Source organism: Enoplosus armatus, chromosome 1 (assembly GCF_043641665.1).
Source record: "Enoplosus armatus isolate fEnoArm2 chromosome 1, fEnoArm2.hap1, whole genome shotgun sequence".
NCBI lineage: Eukaryota > Metazoa > Chordata > Actinopteri > Centrarchiformes > Enoplosidae > Enoplosus > Enoplosus armatus.
This window is the reverse complement of record NC_092180.1, coordinates 13,812,211-13,831,800: the sequence shown is the minus strand read 5'-3', so window position 1 is coordinate 13,831,800 and position 19,590 is coordinate 13,812,211. Positions and strand designations below refer to the sequence as shown.

The 19,590-nt window shown below is 41.4% G+C and overlaps 1 protein-coding gene across 1 annotated transcript; it reads left to right on the top strand.

The window, feature by feature from the left end:
• Window positions 1–292: 292 nt before the first annotated feature.
• On the top strand, window positions 293–19,039 carry scube2 (signal peptide, CUB domain, EGF-like 2). Its single transcript, XM_070914212.1, has 23 exons — window positions 293–380; window positions 863–982; window positions 1,341–1,466; window positions 1,781–1,915; window positions 2,799–2,924; window positions 3,051–3,167; window positions 4,361–4,450; window positions 5,058–5,174; window positions 5,278–5,400; window positions 5,849–5,965; window positions 6,153–6,275; window positions 6,586–6,702; window positions 7,855–7,944; window positions 8,085–8,207; window positions 8,912–9,079; window positions 9,438–9,644; window positions 14,259–14,429; window positions 15,710–15,877; window positions 16,357–16,518; window positions 16,668–16,865; window positions 17,085–17,237; window positions 17,357–17,436; window positions 17,807–19,039. Exons 1-23 carry the CDS (start codon window positions 293–295, stop codon window positions 17,951–17,953), a joined length of 3,066 nt encoding a protein of 1,021 aa, XP_070770313.1. The 3' UTR covers window positions 17,954–19,039.
• The last annotated feature ends 551 nt before the right edge of the window (window positions 19,040–19,590 follow it).

The window sequence follows — 19,590 nt, the reverse complement described above, 5'->3', positions numbered from 1 at the left end:
AAGTCTCTGTGCTTCCGGTTTTGCGCTGGCTATTTGACTGACTTGCCGCAGCTCTGCTTCAAAAGCGTTTTTTTCACTCTCACGTGTACGCGCGCGCACGCTCTCATTCTCGCTCGCTCTCAAACACACACACACACAGACACACACACACTCACTTACTCACTCCTTTCTCTTTTCAAAAGCCCCTTGTGAGGCAGATTGACAGGCTAGAATGAAAATGAGGCGGACGCTCGGTCACGACTTCAGTGCGTACGCGTCCTTTTGAGAAGACCTAAACTTGGATCATATCACCATGGGAGCTATTTGGGCTGCAAGGGACTTTTGTTTGTTTTTGCTCTTGTTAAATAGTCGCCAAAGCGCAGCGCTTCCAGAGATTCGAGGTGGGACTGTAGTGAGTGTGTGTGCATGCATGTGTGTGTGTGTGTGTTGTGTTTTCCAGTCGTGGAGAGTGCTTCTTTACGCACGCTTTCAGGAGTGCGCTCTTGTTGTTTCCCCAGTGGTGACTTTTACGTTTTCTTTTAGTTTATAAATGTTTATCTGATATAAAAATGATCGTTGCTGTGGGGATTTATGTGCTTCCTATACACACAAACTTGTAAAACACGTCTTGTTTTGTATGTAACTTATAACTTTCAGGTTAATTCTCCCTGGATTTTTCAAATTTCCTACTGCAGGCTACTATTATTATTATTATTATTATTATTATCAACTTGTTGTTGAATGTATGTTTTGGTGTTTGTCAGTTAAATCAGAATTCTCACAAAAAATGTGCATATGTGGTAAATGTCATACTATTTGACTTTTTAGACGATTTGAATGTGTTTTGGTAATCATGACCTATAAGATCCCATATGGATTTCAGGAGATCCATGTGCAGAGGGAAGTGATGGCTGTCACATTGATGCTATTTGTCAGACTACCCAAGGCTCATACAAGTGCACGTGTAAAGCAGGCTTTAAAGGAGATGGAAAACACTGCGAAGGTAATGTTTGGTTCACATTCTTATCTGGTTACCAAAGTGTCAAAGTGGGATCACAGAGTTTGGATGTTTAGGCACATGTTTTAATACAGGGTGGCATTTGGATAGGTTACATGTCTGTTATATTAACTTCGTGTTTGTAATTACCCCATTGTATCGTTCTTTAATCTATTGTGGCATAACTTTTAAATTCCTAGAACACACAACTTGTGATATCTGTACTCATCTATTCTTCCTATATTCATTTAAGATAGACCCTATATATCCTCCTATTGTTCTTACTGTTCAAAGACGAAAATGTTTTGCATTGAATGTTTTGATCAGTAGGTGAACATTAATTTATGTGGTGTTTACTTCTCAGACACTGATGAATGCGACTTGGAGTACAACGGTGGCTGTGTACATGAGTGCAACAATATACCAGGCAATTATCGCTGCACTTGTTATGACGGATTCAATTTGGCACATGACGGACATAACTGTCTCGGTAAGATCAGCTTGAATCATCAGCTCTGATGGTGAGGAGCTCATGTTTGTGTGGGCTGGATGTGGAGTCTCTCACACTCACTCAGATTAACCCTAACTAACCCTAACCCCATTTTCTTGAGCCCTCTTTGGTAAACTGTAGTATTTAAGCCTGAAATTTGATTTGAAAAAGCTTTGTTTTCACCTGCAACGTTTGTAAACACTGGGCAAAACAGCCTTATTTGATTTATGTACTTATTTGTATTTGTAAAAAATAATATAACGCATACTTTTCCAGAGTTTAATAACCAATGCAATCAATCCACTGTCCTGTAGATGTGGATGAATGTAAGTTCAACAATGGTGGGTGCCAACACACTTGTGTCAACACCATGGGCAGCTACGAGTGCCGCTGCAAAGAAGGCTTCTTCCTCAGTGACAACCAGCACACATGCATCCACCGCTCTGTGGGTGAGTGTACAACATGCACACTTGTTCTGTAAACAGCAGCCATGCCTCCCTCTATTAGCTCGACAGCACAGATGGACTGCACCTGAAGTACAATTAGTTTGAGTTATTGAAGATATTGTGTAGCACTCCCACAAATTTAAATGCAGTTTAAAATGTCTGAAGGACGTTCAATTTTAAACAGTGCCTTGTTCATTTATAAAAGAGGTTTTGAGTTAGTATTATTTGCGTGTGTTTGTGGATGCTTGTGTCTGCTAATTGTATTAAATCGTGAAAAAACGACAGAGAATTATGTAGCAAAGTCCCCAATATTCACATACAAATGTAAGATTGACGGCACAATGAGGGGTGACAGGTTCAAGCTGGCTCTCGTCACTGAGCTTTTATCTGCAGCAGCAACATGCTGTGGGAAAAGGATCTCTGTGTCCCAGAGAACAAAATAAGTTAATAACTGCAACACTCGGGTCTATGTGGTCTGTGTCACAGATTAGTCTGAAGTGCCTTTGTTTTGTCTTCTTGACTGAAGTCAACTTAAATGCGAGTACTTTCCACTCCATCAGGTCTTGACAACCCCTTTTAAATCCTGTGGACCTATCCACTCAGCTGTGACCCATCTATATAAATGGTGCTCCATCTCATCTCTTACATTTTACATGGAAGGCATGAACTTTTGAGCAACCTTTTCTGCTTACAGAAGTTTCTTTCCCACTGTAGAAGTGTTAAAAATAACACAGCGGTTGATGTTTTTGGATTGTGTAAGGCGTGAGAACAATCAGTGTCTTTGAGGATGCCAGACTAATCTCTCAGTATGTGTGCCTTTGTGTGTAGCCGGTCAGTCACTGTAGGAGAGTTTCATTGTGTACCTCTCTCCCTCTTTCTATCCCAGAGGGCCTCAACTGTATGAATAAGGAGCACGGCTGCGCCCACATCTGCAAAGAGACACCCAGAGGAGGTGTGGCCTGTGAGTGTCGTCCAGGGTTCGAGCTGGCCAGGAACCAGAGAGGCTGCATCTGTACGTGCTCAACGGCATGAATCTAACTTCATACTGCGCACCTACCAAGTCACGCACGCACAGTTTCAGGCTTCAAATGTTGCACTGATTGAAGGTCTTATGGTTGCATGTTGTTGACCCCTGCAGTAACCTGTAACCATGGCAACGGAGGCTGCCAGCACACCTGCGAGGACACGGAGAACGGCCCCATATGCAGGTGTCACATCAGGTACACCTTGCAACCTGACAAGAGGTCGTGTGTAGGTAAGCGCACTGTTTGTAGACTCAGTTGTTGTTTAACAAGGGGAATATAAAACCATGTAAGACATAATGTATGTACGTTATGCACTAATACACGTTTTTGGTAATTTTCTGTCATCTTGAACATTCTCACATCCATTTTTAATACCCCTTTAAAAGCAGATTTTAATCCTCGGATGGGTGTGCAGCCATATATTGTCTTTTAATCCAACTGACCAATTTCAAACTCATGCAGTGCAGCCAAACATTGTTCAAACTCACACAACATTATTGCAAATTCTAAAGAGATCCAAAATGTAATTCTTGACCTTGGAAACAGGTCCACTTACCAGCTTTTTCTGATCTCACGGTCTTCCTCAGTGGATGGAGGTCTGAGCAAGACCGTGAGATGTGGTTGAAATCTCGTAGATCGTTGGTAAGTGGACCTTGAGTTTTTTGAGTCCTTGGTTCGAAGCTAGTGTACATTATGCTATCTGAAAGTGTAGAATAAGATGACTTTAACAACGTAAAGCGAAACAGGCAGACTGGACGTTAAAGTCATTTTTCTGTGCATCTGTCATATTTCTTGGCACATAAACCACAACCGTCCGTCAGTGTTCGCTGGTTGTTTTTACATATATTTAAACAGGATCGAGATGACAGATGTTTTGGGTTCTTGTTCCTGATAGCAGTTTTTTCTAATTGTAATTTCTGTCCAGACTATAATAAAACTAGACCTCAGCTCAAATCCAGCACATTCCAGGAGTAGCTTACAGTATGTTGGTCTTTGTTCCTTTAATAATGCAGAGGCTATCTTGATGAATGAATGTAAACACAGTAACTGGAAACATCTCCCTGTCAGTTGTCTATTTAGGCAGTGTGCATTTTTCCACACAATGGTTAAGAATGATAAGGATCAGCCGTCAGATATTGGGTAATATCTCTCCCTCCAGCAGCAGTGTGTGTGTGAGGTCCAGGCGTAGCACTGCGATGTTGTCTCTCCAGATTCACTTTACTGATCTGGTGTGTTATCTGACGCACACCAAGCCACTACAAGCCAAAGATCTCAAGTGTAAACATGCATCTGGTTACTGAAAGGATGACGAACACAAACAGCCAGAGCTGGAGTCAGTAGGAAACTCACGGTGCTTGTGTAATTTAGTAAATGTGGGGAATTTGTGAACCAATTCTTACTCTATTCGTTTTGTGTGTCACAGAACGAGATGAAGCCACCACCGAGTCCTCAGACCACAACGCCACATCCTTTACTGAGGTGGACAAACGGGTCAAACGAAGACTGTTAATGGGTAATAATTACACTCCTACATTCAGAGGCGAACAGCTTGTGTTTTACGTGACGGCGTGTTGAGCTGCCAGGAACCTCTCAGGGGTGTTAAACAGGGGAGAGAACTAATGTCTAGTAAACCAATGCATTCCTCAGTCTTTTGAGCAAACTGTGAAATGACTGCGCACTCGCTTTCTCGCCCCCACTTCCCCCTGCAAAATATGCATTTGTGACAGTGTGGTACATTTCACGTTTTCCTTCCATTTGGGAAGTCAGAGTGTGAATCTTTTCTTGTATAGTTAGTATTTATCAGCTGTGTGATTCTGGGTCGCTCGATACATGTAAAACATAATATCTTTGGCACTTTACCGACTACGTGGCTAACACTTGAGATCTGGGAGTCTTGTCCTGTGTTAAAAATAATACAAGTTGTTAAAGTAAGCCTAATCAGCATTTATAAATGTTTAAAACAGTATTAAACAGTATATTTGTAATATTACATCGACTCCATAGTCCAGCTCTTTTTACTGCACAATGGTGACAAAGTTTTACTAAGAATCTAGTATCTGACATTGAGAAGTAACGTACCATTTTTCACATACGTCCACTTTGTTGTGTTGTAATTTCAGAAACATGTGCGGTGAATAATGGGGGTTGCGACTGCACCTGTAAGGACACATCCACAGGTGTGCGCTGTAGCTGCCCCATTGGCTTCACACTGCAGCCGGATGGAAAAACATGCAAAGGTCAGTCAAAAAAACCTCCACAGAGAGGAGGGGTCTATTGAAACGATGATTTAGCTTAGTTGATTTGTACAAGAAGCTAAAGTGTGTCACCTGTTTCCCACAGATATTGACGAGTGTGAGCTGCACAACGGCGGTTGCGATCACTTCTGCAGGAACACCATCGGCAGCTTCGAGTGCAACTGCAGAAAAGGCTTCAAGCTGCTGACAGATGAGCGTTCTTGTCAAGGTAGAAACGGCTCTTTGAATTGTTTTATTCAAACTCTGGACAGTCACTAGCGGACATTAGTGAGTTGTAGATAAAAAAGACAGGATCTAGCTATTTATTTGTGTTATATTGTGTATTAAAAGACCTATCAGTCTCTGTGAGAGTGATACCAGCTTCCTTTCTCGTTTTTAGATTTTTGATAACAGGGTCTATGCCGTTAATAATGCTGAACTGATGCAATTACACTTCAATTTAAGGTGTCTCAATGAAACTCTGCCTTATATTTTTACTTCTAATTACTATTAAAAGCTATTTTACCTGATATAGCGCACTGCACACGTCACGCTTCACTGAGTGGGAAAATTCAGGATCAAATGCAAAATGTGTGTCTGTGTGTGGGAAATCCCTCCTGATGAAGATTGCAGCTGACTGCCCTGCTATTATGTCATCTGTCTGATTCTGATTACAGATATAGATGAGTGTTTTTTTGAGCGGACATGTGATCACACATGTGTGAACTCCCCCGGTGGTTTTCAATGTCTGTGCAACAAAGGCTACACCATGTATGGACTGGCCCACTGCGGAGGTGAGTCTGCGTTGGGTGGAGGGAACTACACATAACAACTTGAGTGTAACACACAAGTGCTCAATTTAGAGATGTGTTAGGCTCAAAAAGCATACAAACAGTACAATCATCAATGAGTACTTACTCATTGATGTGTTGGAAAAATGGACTCTGTCATTATAATAATGGTTTTCCCTTTTCCTCTCAGATATAAATGAATGCAGTGTGAACAATGGCGGCTGTGAGCAGGGTTGTGAGAACACCATGGGTGGATTTGAATGCTTTTGCCATCCTGGCTATAAGCTACACTGGAACAAAAAGGATTGCATTGGTAAGCCAGTGCCTCTTACTATATGAGAGGCACATCTGTTGAGTGCTGCTGTCGTGTCTCTTTGGAAATTGTATGACATCCCACATTTTAGACTAAAACTTGGGGGACAAAAACAGGAGATACTTTCAATTCTGTTCTCTTCTTCTCTTTAATTCTCTGTCACTTGGTTTTCTTTTGCTTGAGTAAAACATCCAAAATGCAATGATGATGTTGGACTTTTTGTGCCTCATCTTCATGTGTCTCTTCCTACTTGTTACAGTCAAAAGTGTTTTCTTCTTTACCTTGGAGTTTTGTTGTGGTTTCTATCTAGAGGCTGATGGTTTACCACCTGCAAAACCCCCCTCTAAACCCACCTTGAACTGTAGTAAACAGGAAGGAGGGGACCGCTGCTTCCTGACATGCCAGTCCCAAGTTCATATCAGCAGTGGTGAGTTGGTTGAATCAGATCTCCATATAGCATGATTTACCTGCCAAGATGACCTGGTGTGATTACAACCTGGTCTAACTGTATTTCCATCTGACAAGTACTGCAGAGGAAATGATTTGGTATAATTACCATAATCATGTCAAATCACTTCACCTGCAGATCCGTCTTCTTTTCAAGTGTTTTATTCTCATGAACCAAAGCTGACCTGCTGAACTGCTGCGCACACACTAGCTCTTGCATAACATAGAGGTTACTGTCAGTTCTGTTACACCCCTGCATATTTTCCTGCTCTTATTATTCATCAAACAGATGAAAGCATCACTGTTCTGCTCCCATGTGCTACACTTTCACAGCTGTAATGAGGTCAGTTTCACTCATGCTATGTTTCAAACAGAAACAGATTCTGCAAATGAACGTACAGCCATTTTAGCTTGAAATCCTTCCAGCGGTTCAACAATCTGAATCAGTCCTCCACAAAACGTCCTTCAAGTTGCTGCTGTGCTGTGGAAACCTAGTGGTGACAGGTGACATCGAGTGATCACTGATTCACATTTTCCAACACCAAAATGGAATTGGACCAAAACATTTGACAAAAACTAATAGCAGGCATGAAGTGAGGAGGTGGCTGCTGGAGGGCTGTCAGTGTGAAGCAGCTGCAGAAAGTGTTGTTTAATCCAGTCAGTTGTTGATGTAGCCACTAGTATTCATTTTCTACTTGATTTGTGGAGAATTTTGGTTCACACGTTAGTTTGAAACATTGCAAGGGGTGAATGGACTTCAATGGAGCACTGACAAAGCATAGCTAACAATGAGGCTCCTATATGTACCGAGAATAATAAGAACAGTGACTTCAACAACATGTTTTATCCAAAACAGCATGGTACAGGACAGGTCAGGTATCTCCTGATGCAGCACGGCTAAATCATAAATCCTTTTAAAAAAATATGCTTTATAAATAAAATAAATTGGATTGGATGCTAATGGGATAAGTCAGTAAGTCACGCTGTTCTAGATGTAGTAGTCGTCAACATCGGTGTGCAGAGTGACTGTTCGTGTTCCTACATGCTGCATGCTGTTTGCTCTCTCTGACTTTTGTGGCCTTAACTTTTGTCTGTGTTGGTCTGTGTGTCACGGCCTCTTGTGTGTTTTCAGGGACGGAGGATTCCTACACGGTGACCTGTGGAATGCCTCTGCCCTGCCTGGCTGACGCACAAAAGAACAACAGTGGCTTGCATTGCTTAGGCAAGTACAAAACATCCCAGATGTACATCTATCTTTCCACTCTGCCACACGAAACAGCAACTCAGGAACAACTCATGCTTTCCTCGTTTTCTGTTGATGCATAAGTAGATCAAAAGGTTTTCTGTTTATCTGTCCTGCAGGTCCAGAAATGGCCAGTGTTCCACGCATTAAGACCACAGCCACTTTTAAGTCTGGCACTGCAAAATGCAACTTAAAACGCAGTCAGGAGAAACTCAAGGAGAGCTTTAACTCAGCACACTCAGGTACAGAGGTTGCCACACAACAAGCATAACAATGCCTCCAAACACAAGACTTAGATTACAGATAGACAAGGATTAAAATTACAGCTCCTTCATGTTACTGGTTAAAAAACATTTTGGGGTTTACCAAGAACTGCCAGCATCTGAAGCCACAATCTTTAGAAGATAAAGCAGACCTGAAGGCTGCTTCAAAGTAAACCAAAAACCAAAGGCAAATGTGAAAGAAATTTGTGGGGAAAGTGATGTGGTTTTGAGTGTCTTGAATGTCTCAGCGCAGCACTTTGTCTGGCAGTGACAGGGGAGGATGTAATTAGCCATAGCATGCCTTTCAGTTGGGTCTGACCTAGCCATCAATCAAATGGGTTTCCGATTGTAGGATTATTTTGCTTCTCCAAAGGGCTTCGGCATGGTCTTTTACATCCCTCACAGTCACAGTGAAAGGGCATATAATTGTTTCAAATAAATTAAATTGTCACTGTGACATAACATCCTTTTTTCAGCTTTCTAATCTACATGACAAGAAATTATCAAATTAACTGCTTATAAGGACTTTTTTAAACTTTCTGTGTATGGAGTGGCATTTGTTTTCAACATTAAATTACTTGTTTCTTTTCTGTAATACTGTCTATGATATTGTGCGATTGTCTGTGTTGTTTGTGTGTGTCTGCTGGCTGGGGGGGGGGGTTGGTTGTCTCCCATGTCCACAGATAGCAGGTTCCTCTTCACTGAAAACGTCCAGTTCAGCTATGTGAGCCTGCGCTGCACCTCGTCCGGACAGCGAACGCGCAGCCGACATGGCAGGAAAGCTGGCGAGGATGACGGCTCCTCGATAACAGCTGAGTTTGAGCTGGATGTGAACCTAGAGGAGGTAACAGGTTGGTCTCTCTGCGCTTCCTCTCTGCCTGCCTGCGACCTTTGCTTCTTGTTCTCCATCCTTCTTTCGCTGCTGTCTGTTCGTCACTAAACAAACCAAACTGTTAAAGTATCTCCTGTTTTGACTTGGCTATGGTGGTGGGCTTTAGGTTGGGACTCAGAATTGAGGTGTTTTTGTTTTATTTCCATGAATTCTTCATAAGTGGTGACCTAGATTGCTTTTCCCCTGACTTGATGGTGCATTTGTGTGAATGTCTAGGTAAGCATGTGAGCATCCAGGCATGAATGTACCATTTACGATAGGTGTGGGACGTGACATTTTGCTGTGGAAACAGTTGCGGTATCAAGTGCCTCTCTCAGCAGAGAGCTGTGACCTGAACTGCGTGCGCCGACGCTCAGAGAAGAGGCTCAGGAAGACCATCAGGACCCTGAGGAAGTCTATCAACCGGGAACAGTTCCACCTCCACTTTGCCGGGTCTGACTATGAGCTCGGCAAGAGTCTGGGCCAGCCGGCAGAACTGCCAGGGCACTGTGTGGCGGGACAGGTGCTGGTGGGCAGGAAATGTGGTGAGTTTGGTTTATGTATTTACTTGTTATTCAATACAGAAACCATGTTAAAGGTCAGGACATTCATCCAGGCATCATTTATGTGGATGCTTTTCATCTCTCAAGAGCACAGATCCAACTACTGTTGTTACACACAAGGCAGCAATGACTCTGACTGGTCCCTGTACACACAGTAGACTCACAGTCATGTCTTTAAGCAATTGAAATGGTCCATGCTAGTGAGATATATTTAGACAGGCTGGTTTAATGATTGGATTTGGAGCAGGTGTTGGCCAGATGAGTGCCATATTTGGTTTGCAGACATGCTGTAATGAGCTAGTTGGAGGGAGAGAGCGAGCTCGCATGGAGGAACAGAGAGACTGTTGTTGGGCCTCCAAAGCTGTGAGATCTTCCAGCATCTCCCCGGGATAAGAGTGTAACATGAGGGCTGATGGCAGGTCTCCTGGTAGCTGCTGCCTCTCAGTTGGGTTTTATATACAACCTGTGATGGAGAAAATGTTCATTAAATAAGACCGCACACTGTCAGTGTTAGAGAGCCGAAGGCTGACATGTGTTTTCTCTGGCTGTTGGGACCGTGCGCCCCTAATTTCGGGCCTCACAGTAAGTTTGCTTACTGCTGCACACCGTCTTAATATCAGTGAGAGGAAACTGGTGCCTTTCTTCTGTTGAGATGTCTAAATATTTATTCACAGTGTATGCGCTTTGTTGGATATATGCACCCGTCTGCCACCAGTGTTGAACATGTTTGAATCTGATCTAGACCCAGATCTTTAGGAAACCTCACACAACTTGTCAAGTGTGTCTTTTGAACCACTGAAGAATGGGGTCGTTGCACTTTGACTGTCCGAAACTATAACTATCGTATAGTCTCTTGAGATAACATTTGTTGAAAGAAAATCATCAGCTTTTCGTTGCATATATTTCCCTGTAACACCATATTTCTTTGGCCTCTACATTAATATCAAAGTTATTTCTGCTGTTGAGCTGTGCTGACATGATTTAAACCTAAACTGCTCCTGTTCATTATTTCTATCTTTCAGTAACACAGGTCTTAAGTGTGTTGATTCCTTAACTCCCCCGCTATGCTTTCAGGTCAACATTAAGCAGTCTATTGGCCATGGCAGGGGTGTAGACATGTAATTTGGGAGAGGAGAGGGGGGGGGGGGGGGGGGGGGGGGGGGCTGAAAGGCATTCTTCTTAACCTCCAGCTCTTTAAAGGAGCTATATTTTTCCCCTCCTCCCCCACCTCCCGCTCTGGCTTAGCTTGGAGTGAAGTTTAGTCCTTTTCAGTTTGCCCACTCCATTGAAAACTTGTTCTCACTGCCTCAGACGGATGACAACACAGCCTCCTGTGCAATTGGAGAAAATATGCTTTCACCTCTGTGCTCTCTCTTAAGTTTTTCTGCTCTGATTCTGTGATGTTTTGGTTTCTGGTCGCATCGATTTATACTCCAGGAAGTTGTTTCTGTTTAAATAGATTGTATGGGTGTTTTAGCTCATTAATTATGTAAAAGGTTTGTCGTTCAGATGTTTATTTGTACTGTCTGTAATTTGTTTTGCTTAACATTGTCAGCATGTGACTGCACCAGAATACATATTTATATAAAAAGTAAAACAAGTGCAAACCGGTCCAGAGAAGCCGTGAATGGTGCGTGTCCACGTCTTTTTGACCGTTCTAGTCAACTTGTTTGCGTGTTTGTTTTAACATTGAAGATGTTTAGGAAGTGCTGTTGATTCAAGCTGGCAGTTTGAGTGCTGTGTCCCCCCTGCCCCCCAGCTGGGGCCACTTTGCATGACCCCCAGCCACTAAACTGCTAAAGAGAATTGACTTCAGCCACACCATGGGAATCAATTAGCATCAGTTGTTTGGGCCTCCGCTTGATGGGCGCGAGCAGCGATTGGGCCAAGCAGAATGGGGGGATTCAGAAACCTGACCCCTTTTATTGGGTTCAGCTCCTTACCACTGTGATACCGTAGTGTTTTCCTATGTCATCAAGTAGGCAAAGACTGGGGACTTGAATAGAGGTGAAAGGTCTTTTAAACCTCTTTGGGGCCATCAATTCGAGGACTCTATAGGAGCGGTCTTTGCATTTGAAAGGCTTCAAGGTTTTTTCTCTCTTTCACTCTCACTCTCTCTCTTCTCTCACTGCTTCCCTCTGTCAAATAAAAGCTGTTAGAGGACAATGCAATGATGGCTCCTCATGGTCTTTCAGAATAAACAATGGGTTTCAAAAAATAAACTGCTCTTGAGAGAATTACATTTTCTTTCTTTAGAGGAAAATCTAACAATTTGCTGGGCCACGTATAATGGATCTACGTTCAAGCTTTTGTGTGTAGAGCTTGAGCTTCAGAGATAGTGGTTTCTCTGCTTACAGACAGCTTAAAGGCTACAACTCAGGCACATTTTGTGCTAAAGGCCTAGGATTTAATTGATTTATTCTTGTGTGAGATCAGCTTCAGTTTTCAAGTCAAGTTCTAAACACCATCAGACAGACGCAGTAATTCCCAAATTAATTACAGGCATCACTCTAAATGGGAGGAACCAAAGCAAAACGGCACTTTGGTCCCTTTAATCAAGCCTTTGCACTTTTGTGAGATAAGAGGGAAATGCTCTCTTTGATTTGCTTCTGTGTTTGCTTTTAAAAGAGGCAAGGGTGCTTATGGTGGCATTAAAAGTTCTTTCCTGATGCACAGCCGTGTTGTATCAAGTATTAGGACGTGTCAGATGTGGGGCACAAAGGCAGCTGTGGAGAGGGTTGGTGCTATTTTGTCTCAGTGATGTTGTATGGCTACATTTGGTTGGTTTGTGGAAGCATTTGAAAAGCTTAATGCTGGGTCCTACTCCTATGTTTACAGTATGTGTGTGAGTGTCTTGAATTGCATCTAAACAAATGTGAAAGAGTATGTGTAATGCGCCATGCTGCCTTTTAGCAGTCCAGAGAAAATTAGATTTAAAAGTGTTACTATAGTAATTTAAAACTATTAGTTTTAATGTCAAGTAACACATTGTAAGAATATACAATTACATTTAAGCAATAATGTTGCTATTACCAAGTAAAAGCTACATTTATTACTTTGTTATCAAATCCTCAATTGAAATTGATCAAGATTTGTTTATTCTCTTTGTTTTCCATAATTGTTCATCCATACCATAATCTTATAATTAATTGCTATCCTTTAACACTGTTCTAGCTTAGGTTTACTAAACTAAAAGTTTACTTTCTCTCCTCTAGTGTGATTTGAACGTGCAAATGTATGACAACTTATGTAATAAGACTACATTTAACGTGAGTATTCAGCAAAGCTCTTTATTTTAGTGACTAGAATCAGAGATAACTAATAAACATACTCTTATAACCTCTATGTCTTCAAGGACCCTGTAAAGTTTTGTATGTGAACATTTACTTTATTTACTTTTAGTACATAGTACATTCATTGAATTCTGCCATAACCTAAAGCCAGTATGGAAGATCTGTGTAATTGTCCTGCCTGGTTCGCACGATCTGTATTCTCTCAATTTTTATAAATGCTTATGTTAATAAACAACCTCACCAAACTAAGAACACAACAATCACTGTATCTTGTGAGTATTTAGAACTAGATGTCTATCAAAGGTTGTAGTCCTGGTTACTAGTCTTAAACTCTCAAAGGAGTTTGAGTGAATGAGTGAGTGTGAGTTTGAGGAGCATAAAAGTTGATGGGTGCTTTATAATACATCAGTAGGCATGATGTGCTCTTTTATGTCACCTCTGACAGAAGAGAACAGATAACTTGTCATAAGCATTCAGTTTGATAAATCATAACACACTTTTAACCAGTTGCAGCATTTAAAGCTCCACTAAACCAAGCTGTTACCTTCTCACACTGTGCTAAGCTGCATCTAGGTCAGTGATACTTGTGATGTTCATTACTATGCCAGCAAAACTCTCAAATCTGTCAACAGATTGATAAATTGATCTGGCTCGGCCGATGCCTTTGATGTGTTAAGGATGCTCTTCACTGTGTTTATCCATTTCAAGTATGTACACGGTCCTGTTTGATTACACTTGAGAGGCAGCTGATGAAGTCTGGGTTACTTTACTTTAATGGTCTTGTCATGCAAGTGAACCACTGTATTTATGGTGTAAATCTACAGTGTGGTTAGGACTGTTTGATAGTGTGTAGCCACAGGGCATCCTGCTCTATTTGTTGACTCATGTCTGTATTTTACATTGTCTATCTACCCTCTCCCAGTTTTTTCAGATGAGCACTGCCTGACACTGACCTGTCTGCTAAATTGATGTTATTAATTACAGACACATCAGTCTGTTTTGGGTGTCTTAATGTCAGTGTTTGTTTTCAGTTTGTGAGGAAAATGTTTGAGTTCACCAGCTTCAACAATTAAATTTGGTTCAACTTGGTTCCACGTCACCGTATTGTTTTTGAGAGAATACAAGATGTGTTCAAGTATTTAAAGAACTTGAGCTTTCAGCACAGCACTAACACAAGCCCTCAGTTAATATTTGCTCTGTGTATAGTCAGTAATGCACCTGTGTGTGAATGTCTTGCCACAAGTAAATCATTGAATTATTAACCTTAAATCTATCTTGGTGTCATTCCCCGCCTTTCTGTTAGTGAGCTGCAGTGCTGGGACTTACTTTGATGCGGATCAGGGAAGGTGTGTGTTGTGTCTAGCTGGAACGTATCAGGATGAGGAGGGACAGATGTCTTGTGAGGTCTGTCCTGGACCTGAAGGCAGAGAAGTCTCCAAAGTGGTCGGAGCTCGAAACATGTCAGAGTGTGGAGGTAAGAAGTCCAAATCAGTTTTATTTATGTAGCCCAAAATTACAAATGGGCCTCTATCTGTAGATCCTCAGTTCAGATGAGGAAAAACTTCCCAAAAAACCTTTATAATGTAACTCAGGCCATAAACGTTCATGCTTGAAAGTTAAACTCACTAATATTTTAATAAAGACACAGCTGTAAGATAGACCCACATTATGAAATCAGTCCTCTTTTTATAACTTACAGAGAGACACTATTTAAGGTGACTGGCACCATAATGTTGTTTTGTAATCTGCACAGTTTTTCACTACCTGACTATGAACAGTTCATCCATAATCATATCAGGAGCATTACAAATATGAACAGATTAAAGGAATAGTTTGACATTTTGGGAAACTTGTTAATTAGGGAACTTTAGATGTGCTGGTAGTTGGATTTTGTTCCCTATGGACAGAGCCAGGCTATCTGTTTCCAGTCTTTGTGCTAAGCTAAGCTAACCGGCTGCTGGCTGCAGCTTCATATTTACCTTACAAACATGAGAGTGGCGACGATTCTTTCATGATTTGATATTTAAAAAAAATGTATTTGGCTTCATCCTGTTGGTAATGACAATAGTTTAAATTGTGCAGCGCCTATAAAAAACATTTACAATGAAAAAAAATCAGAAAATGCATAAACCAAAGGGAAACGTAATGTCACTGAAGGACACAAAATGTAGGTAACTGTTTTGTGAATATGAGCCACACAGGAAGCGATGGTGCCTCGATAAAGATCTCTCCCCGGCAGATGTTCTGCTTTGTGTAAAGCCAAAGAAGCTTGTGCTTAGATGTTGAAGATGTATTTGAATTCAAAAGGTGAACTTTGCTTCTTTCAGCCCTGAATAAAAGCTGAAGGAGCCACTATGTTTTGGTCTCCTCCTGTGCTGTTATCGGAGTCACTTTGTGGCTGAATCCAAGATCCCATCTTCTCTGTCAGACTAAACAACAAGAGCTATCCCAATCTCCCTAAACTCCCACTGGCACCCAGTTTGGTGTATTAGTCACCCAGGAGTTACACTATGTGAGAGGCGGTGCACTTGGAGATAAAACTTGGCGTCATGCCATTAACATGTGCTATAGGCTCTTATCTTAACAGAAGGGGAGTATTTTTCTCTCATATTACACATGAAACCTAACAACAAAAACCCTTGAAATTAAACCGATCCAAGTGGTGCAGCTCTAGAAGTTTTGTAATTTGGCCAAAAACGCTGCTGTGTCCAACATTTCACACTCTGTATTGACCAAATGCTTGTGTGTGTTCAGGTCAGTGCTCCCCCGGTCAGTACTCTCATGACGGCTTCTTCCCCTGCCTGCCCTGTCCACTGGGAACGTACCAGCCAGAAGTGGGACGCACCTCCTGTTTCCCTTGTGGCGGGAACCTGGTCACCAAGCGCAGTGGTGCTGTTACCTTTCAGGAGTGCGAGACCAAAGGTGTGAAAGTCATCTGTGTTATTGTCTTATTTCAGGGAAAAAACCTAATAACACCAGTTTAGTTTTGATGATTTAACATAAGTGGAGGGATTAGATGGTTCTTTTGGAACTGAGAGGGTTTAAGAAAACCTTTCAAACATATTGGAGAAAGGGAAACATCTGTGGTTGTTTGGCTGATACTCTGATGTCTTCACTTGACATCAGAGTATCATGTACTCATTGCTGAGTCTATGGTGCTCTTTTGGGTGTTGACAGGAGCTTTGCTGCCATCTGCAGCTGTTGAATTGTCTGTACATTTATAAGCTCCTGCCAGTTTAATACTATGTCAGTATTTCAAGAACTAGGGGCACATGGCAGAAGATTTTCTGAACCCATTGATTAGCATGCAATCTTTCAAGAGATGTAAACTCATTAAAAAAAAACATATTCGAGCATTAGATCAACTAACAGCCCTCGATCTCTGTCCTCGGCTCCTGCAGTCCAGTGCTCTCCAGGACATTACTACAATACCAGCACACACCGCTGCATCCGCTGTCCCATGGGCACGTATCAGGGAGAGTTTGGGCAGAACTACTGCGTCGCCTGCCCTGGAAACACCACCACCGACTTTGATGGCTCCACTAACATCATGCAATGCAAAAGTAAGTATGTCTGTACACAGTTATGCCTCTGAAACGTGTGCACATAGAAAATTAAATACAGCAGCAATTTGAGATTCAGTTCCAGATAACTCACCTTGCTGCACCAAAACCAAAAAAAAACTATTTTACACATCTGTGTCACTTTACAGACCGACAGTGTGGAGGACATCTGGGAGATTTCACTGGCTACATCGAGTCCCCCAACTACCCGGGGAACTACCCAGCCAATGTCGAGTGCACCTGGACCATCAACCCACCGCCCAAACGCAGGATCCTGATTGTTGTCCCAGAAATCTTCCTGCCTATTGAGGACGAGTGTGGAGACTACTTAGTAATGAGAAAAAGCTGTGAGTTTTAACTGTATGTATGTTTGTGTGAATGTATTAATTAGAAAAAACTGTAACACCAAGAGGTTAACAATTATTTGAAGACTTGTTTTGGTTGGGTTATGCTTAGGTTGGGGCAAGGTTTGGGTTAGGCCTGTGGAGGTTAGAGTTAAGGTTATGGTAAGCTTCAACCTTTTAATTATAGACACTGTCTTGTGTTCTCATGTCCTTACTTCACAGCTCTCTCCAACTCTGTGACAACCTACGAGACTTGTCAGACGTACGAACGTCCCATCGCTTTCACCTCCCGCTCCAAGAGGCTTTGGATACAGTTCAGGTCCAATGAGGGAAACAGTGGGAAAGGCTTCCAGGTCCCTTATGTGACATATGATGGTAAGAATAAATTAGATGTTTTTGTGCTGTGACTATGATGCTGCTACCTCAGTATGCTATGCAAATTTGATTTTATTGATTGCATTAATGAGCTGTTTTTGGACTTTATTTATTTTCAGAGGACTATCAAGAATTGATAGAAGACATAGTCAGAGATGGAAGATTATATGCTTCAGAGAATCACCAGGAAATTCTCAAGGTACGTAGGTGCAAATGTTTAACAAAGAGCATGTATGGTTTTTGTGTTGTCTAGTCTAACTTTGGACCACAGTTAGCCAGAAGGTTTGCAACAGTGACAGGAGAGAACTGATGGCAGAAAGAGAGCAAAGGTCCCTGGCCTAAATTGAACCAGTGACATTACAATTATATGGTTCCCACCAGGGTGCACCAGCTAAGTTGTTAATTTTAACATTGATCACTCAGACCAGCACTATCCTCCACCTTTTGATTTGTTTTTCTGTTTATTCTGTACTTGGGTCCAGTGGGCATGTAGTGCCCTCTTTTGGAGATCTGTGGAAATACAAGTGGCTGCTTTTGCTTTCCATTAATTCAATGCGTTTTCTCATCAGGACAAGAAACTCATGAAGGCGCTGTTTGACGTGCTGGCTCACCCACAGAACTTCTTCAACTACACAGCACAAGAATCCAGAGAAATGTTCCCCAAATCCTTCATCCGCTTCCTGCGATCCAAAGTCCTGAGATTCCTTCGCCCTTAGGAGGCGCCGGTTGTTTTCATGAAAACCCTAGATTAGATACTGGCTGCAGTATCTGTTTTATCCACTGACGCCTTTAAGAATATTCTGTAGTTATCTGTTTTCACATTGAGCGGTACTAGAGGGGACTACACACTCGATGAAACTGATCCTGAAGAGAAAGTGGACAAGTCAAGCAAGTGGACTTTTAACTGGAGCTTTAAGAGAAATGATCGGTGATACAAAGTGTAGACCCACATGGCCATCCTCAGATGGGGACCTCCTCACTTTGTTTTGAAAATTTGGAAAAACATGTTTTAATTAGCAACAAAAGAATTGTAATGACTTTATACCCTCCTTTAGATTTTAAAGTCACCATCTCAGGATTCAAATCCAAAGTGCACGTCTGTGTATTTGAATATTGCTAAATACTGTACATGCCAACATTATGAGACATTTGCTTTTAGCATCATGATGAAAAACAAATACTAGCAGCTAAACAGATATATACTGAATGTCAGTGATACTGTATATAGAGTGTGTATCTAGTTTTAACATAGGCTACGTTCACAGGTAGAGGTTAATTGACAGAAATACTGCTAAATGTCAGAAACAAATATAGCACAAATGTTTTCTCGGGAACATTAGCACTACTAAAGAAGTAGTGGCACCACAAAAGCAATTATTCTGATGAATGTTTTGTATATGATGTAAAAAGTTTTAGGTGAAGCGCTAATGTATTGTAGCAACTACGTACATTTTTGACGGTATAGCATTGCTGCAATTGCTGATGGCCCATGTATTTGATGTTCTGAAGGTGTGTGAATGAGTGCTACTGTTAACCTGAAAAACCTTTTCACTTTCCAAATAATTTACAGTAGCTTTTATGCATTCATGAGACATCAGCTGCTTCAGCAAAATGACACCAGTGTGCATCAATACATTGTGTATTGTGAACTAGCAACCAAAGACAAGGTCAGAGTACATGAAAATAAACAAAAAAGTCCTGTAAAATAGAACTGAGCTATTCACATCTCTTAGATGACACGTTTATGTATATTTTTATGGTTTTGTACATCTAATATGCTGTAAATAAAGATAGGAAACTTATTTTGTGTTTTTATTCCCTTTCCCAACTGGCACAAAACAGAACGTTTAATTGTTTAAGCTGCATTTCATTCACATACTCAGAGGTGGAAGAAGTATTCAGATCTTTTACTTAAGTAAAAGTACCAACAGCAATATGAAAACACTCAGTTACAAGTAAAGGTCCTACATGAGAAATCCTACTTAAGTACAGAAGTATTAGCTGCAAAATGTACTTACTGTATTGAAGTAAAAGTACTTGTTTCCCTGTGACTGAAATATTACTATGTATAATATTATTCAACTGTTAATACTGACGCATCACTGTGTACTGTAAGCGTAGATACTGTTGTAGCTGGTCATGGTGGAATTAGTTTTAACTTCTCTATATACAGTTAGGTAGTTCAGTCCAGTGGTTCCCAACCTAGGGGTCGAGTCCCCTTCTAAGGGTCACAAGATAAATCTGAGGGGTCATAAGATGATTAATGGGAGATGAATCTGTGAATCTGTTTTCAGTTTTTGGATGCAATTTTGCTTTGTTTTGGGGAATACTGGATGATTTTACCTCTTTGGGT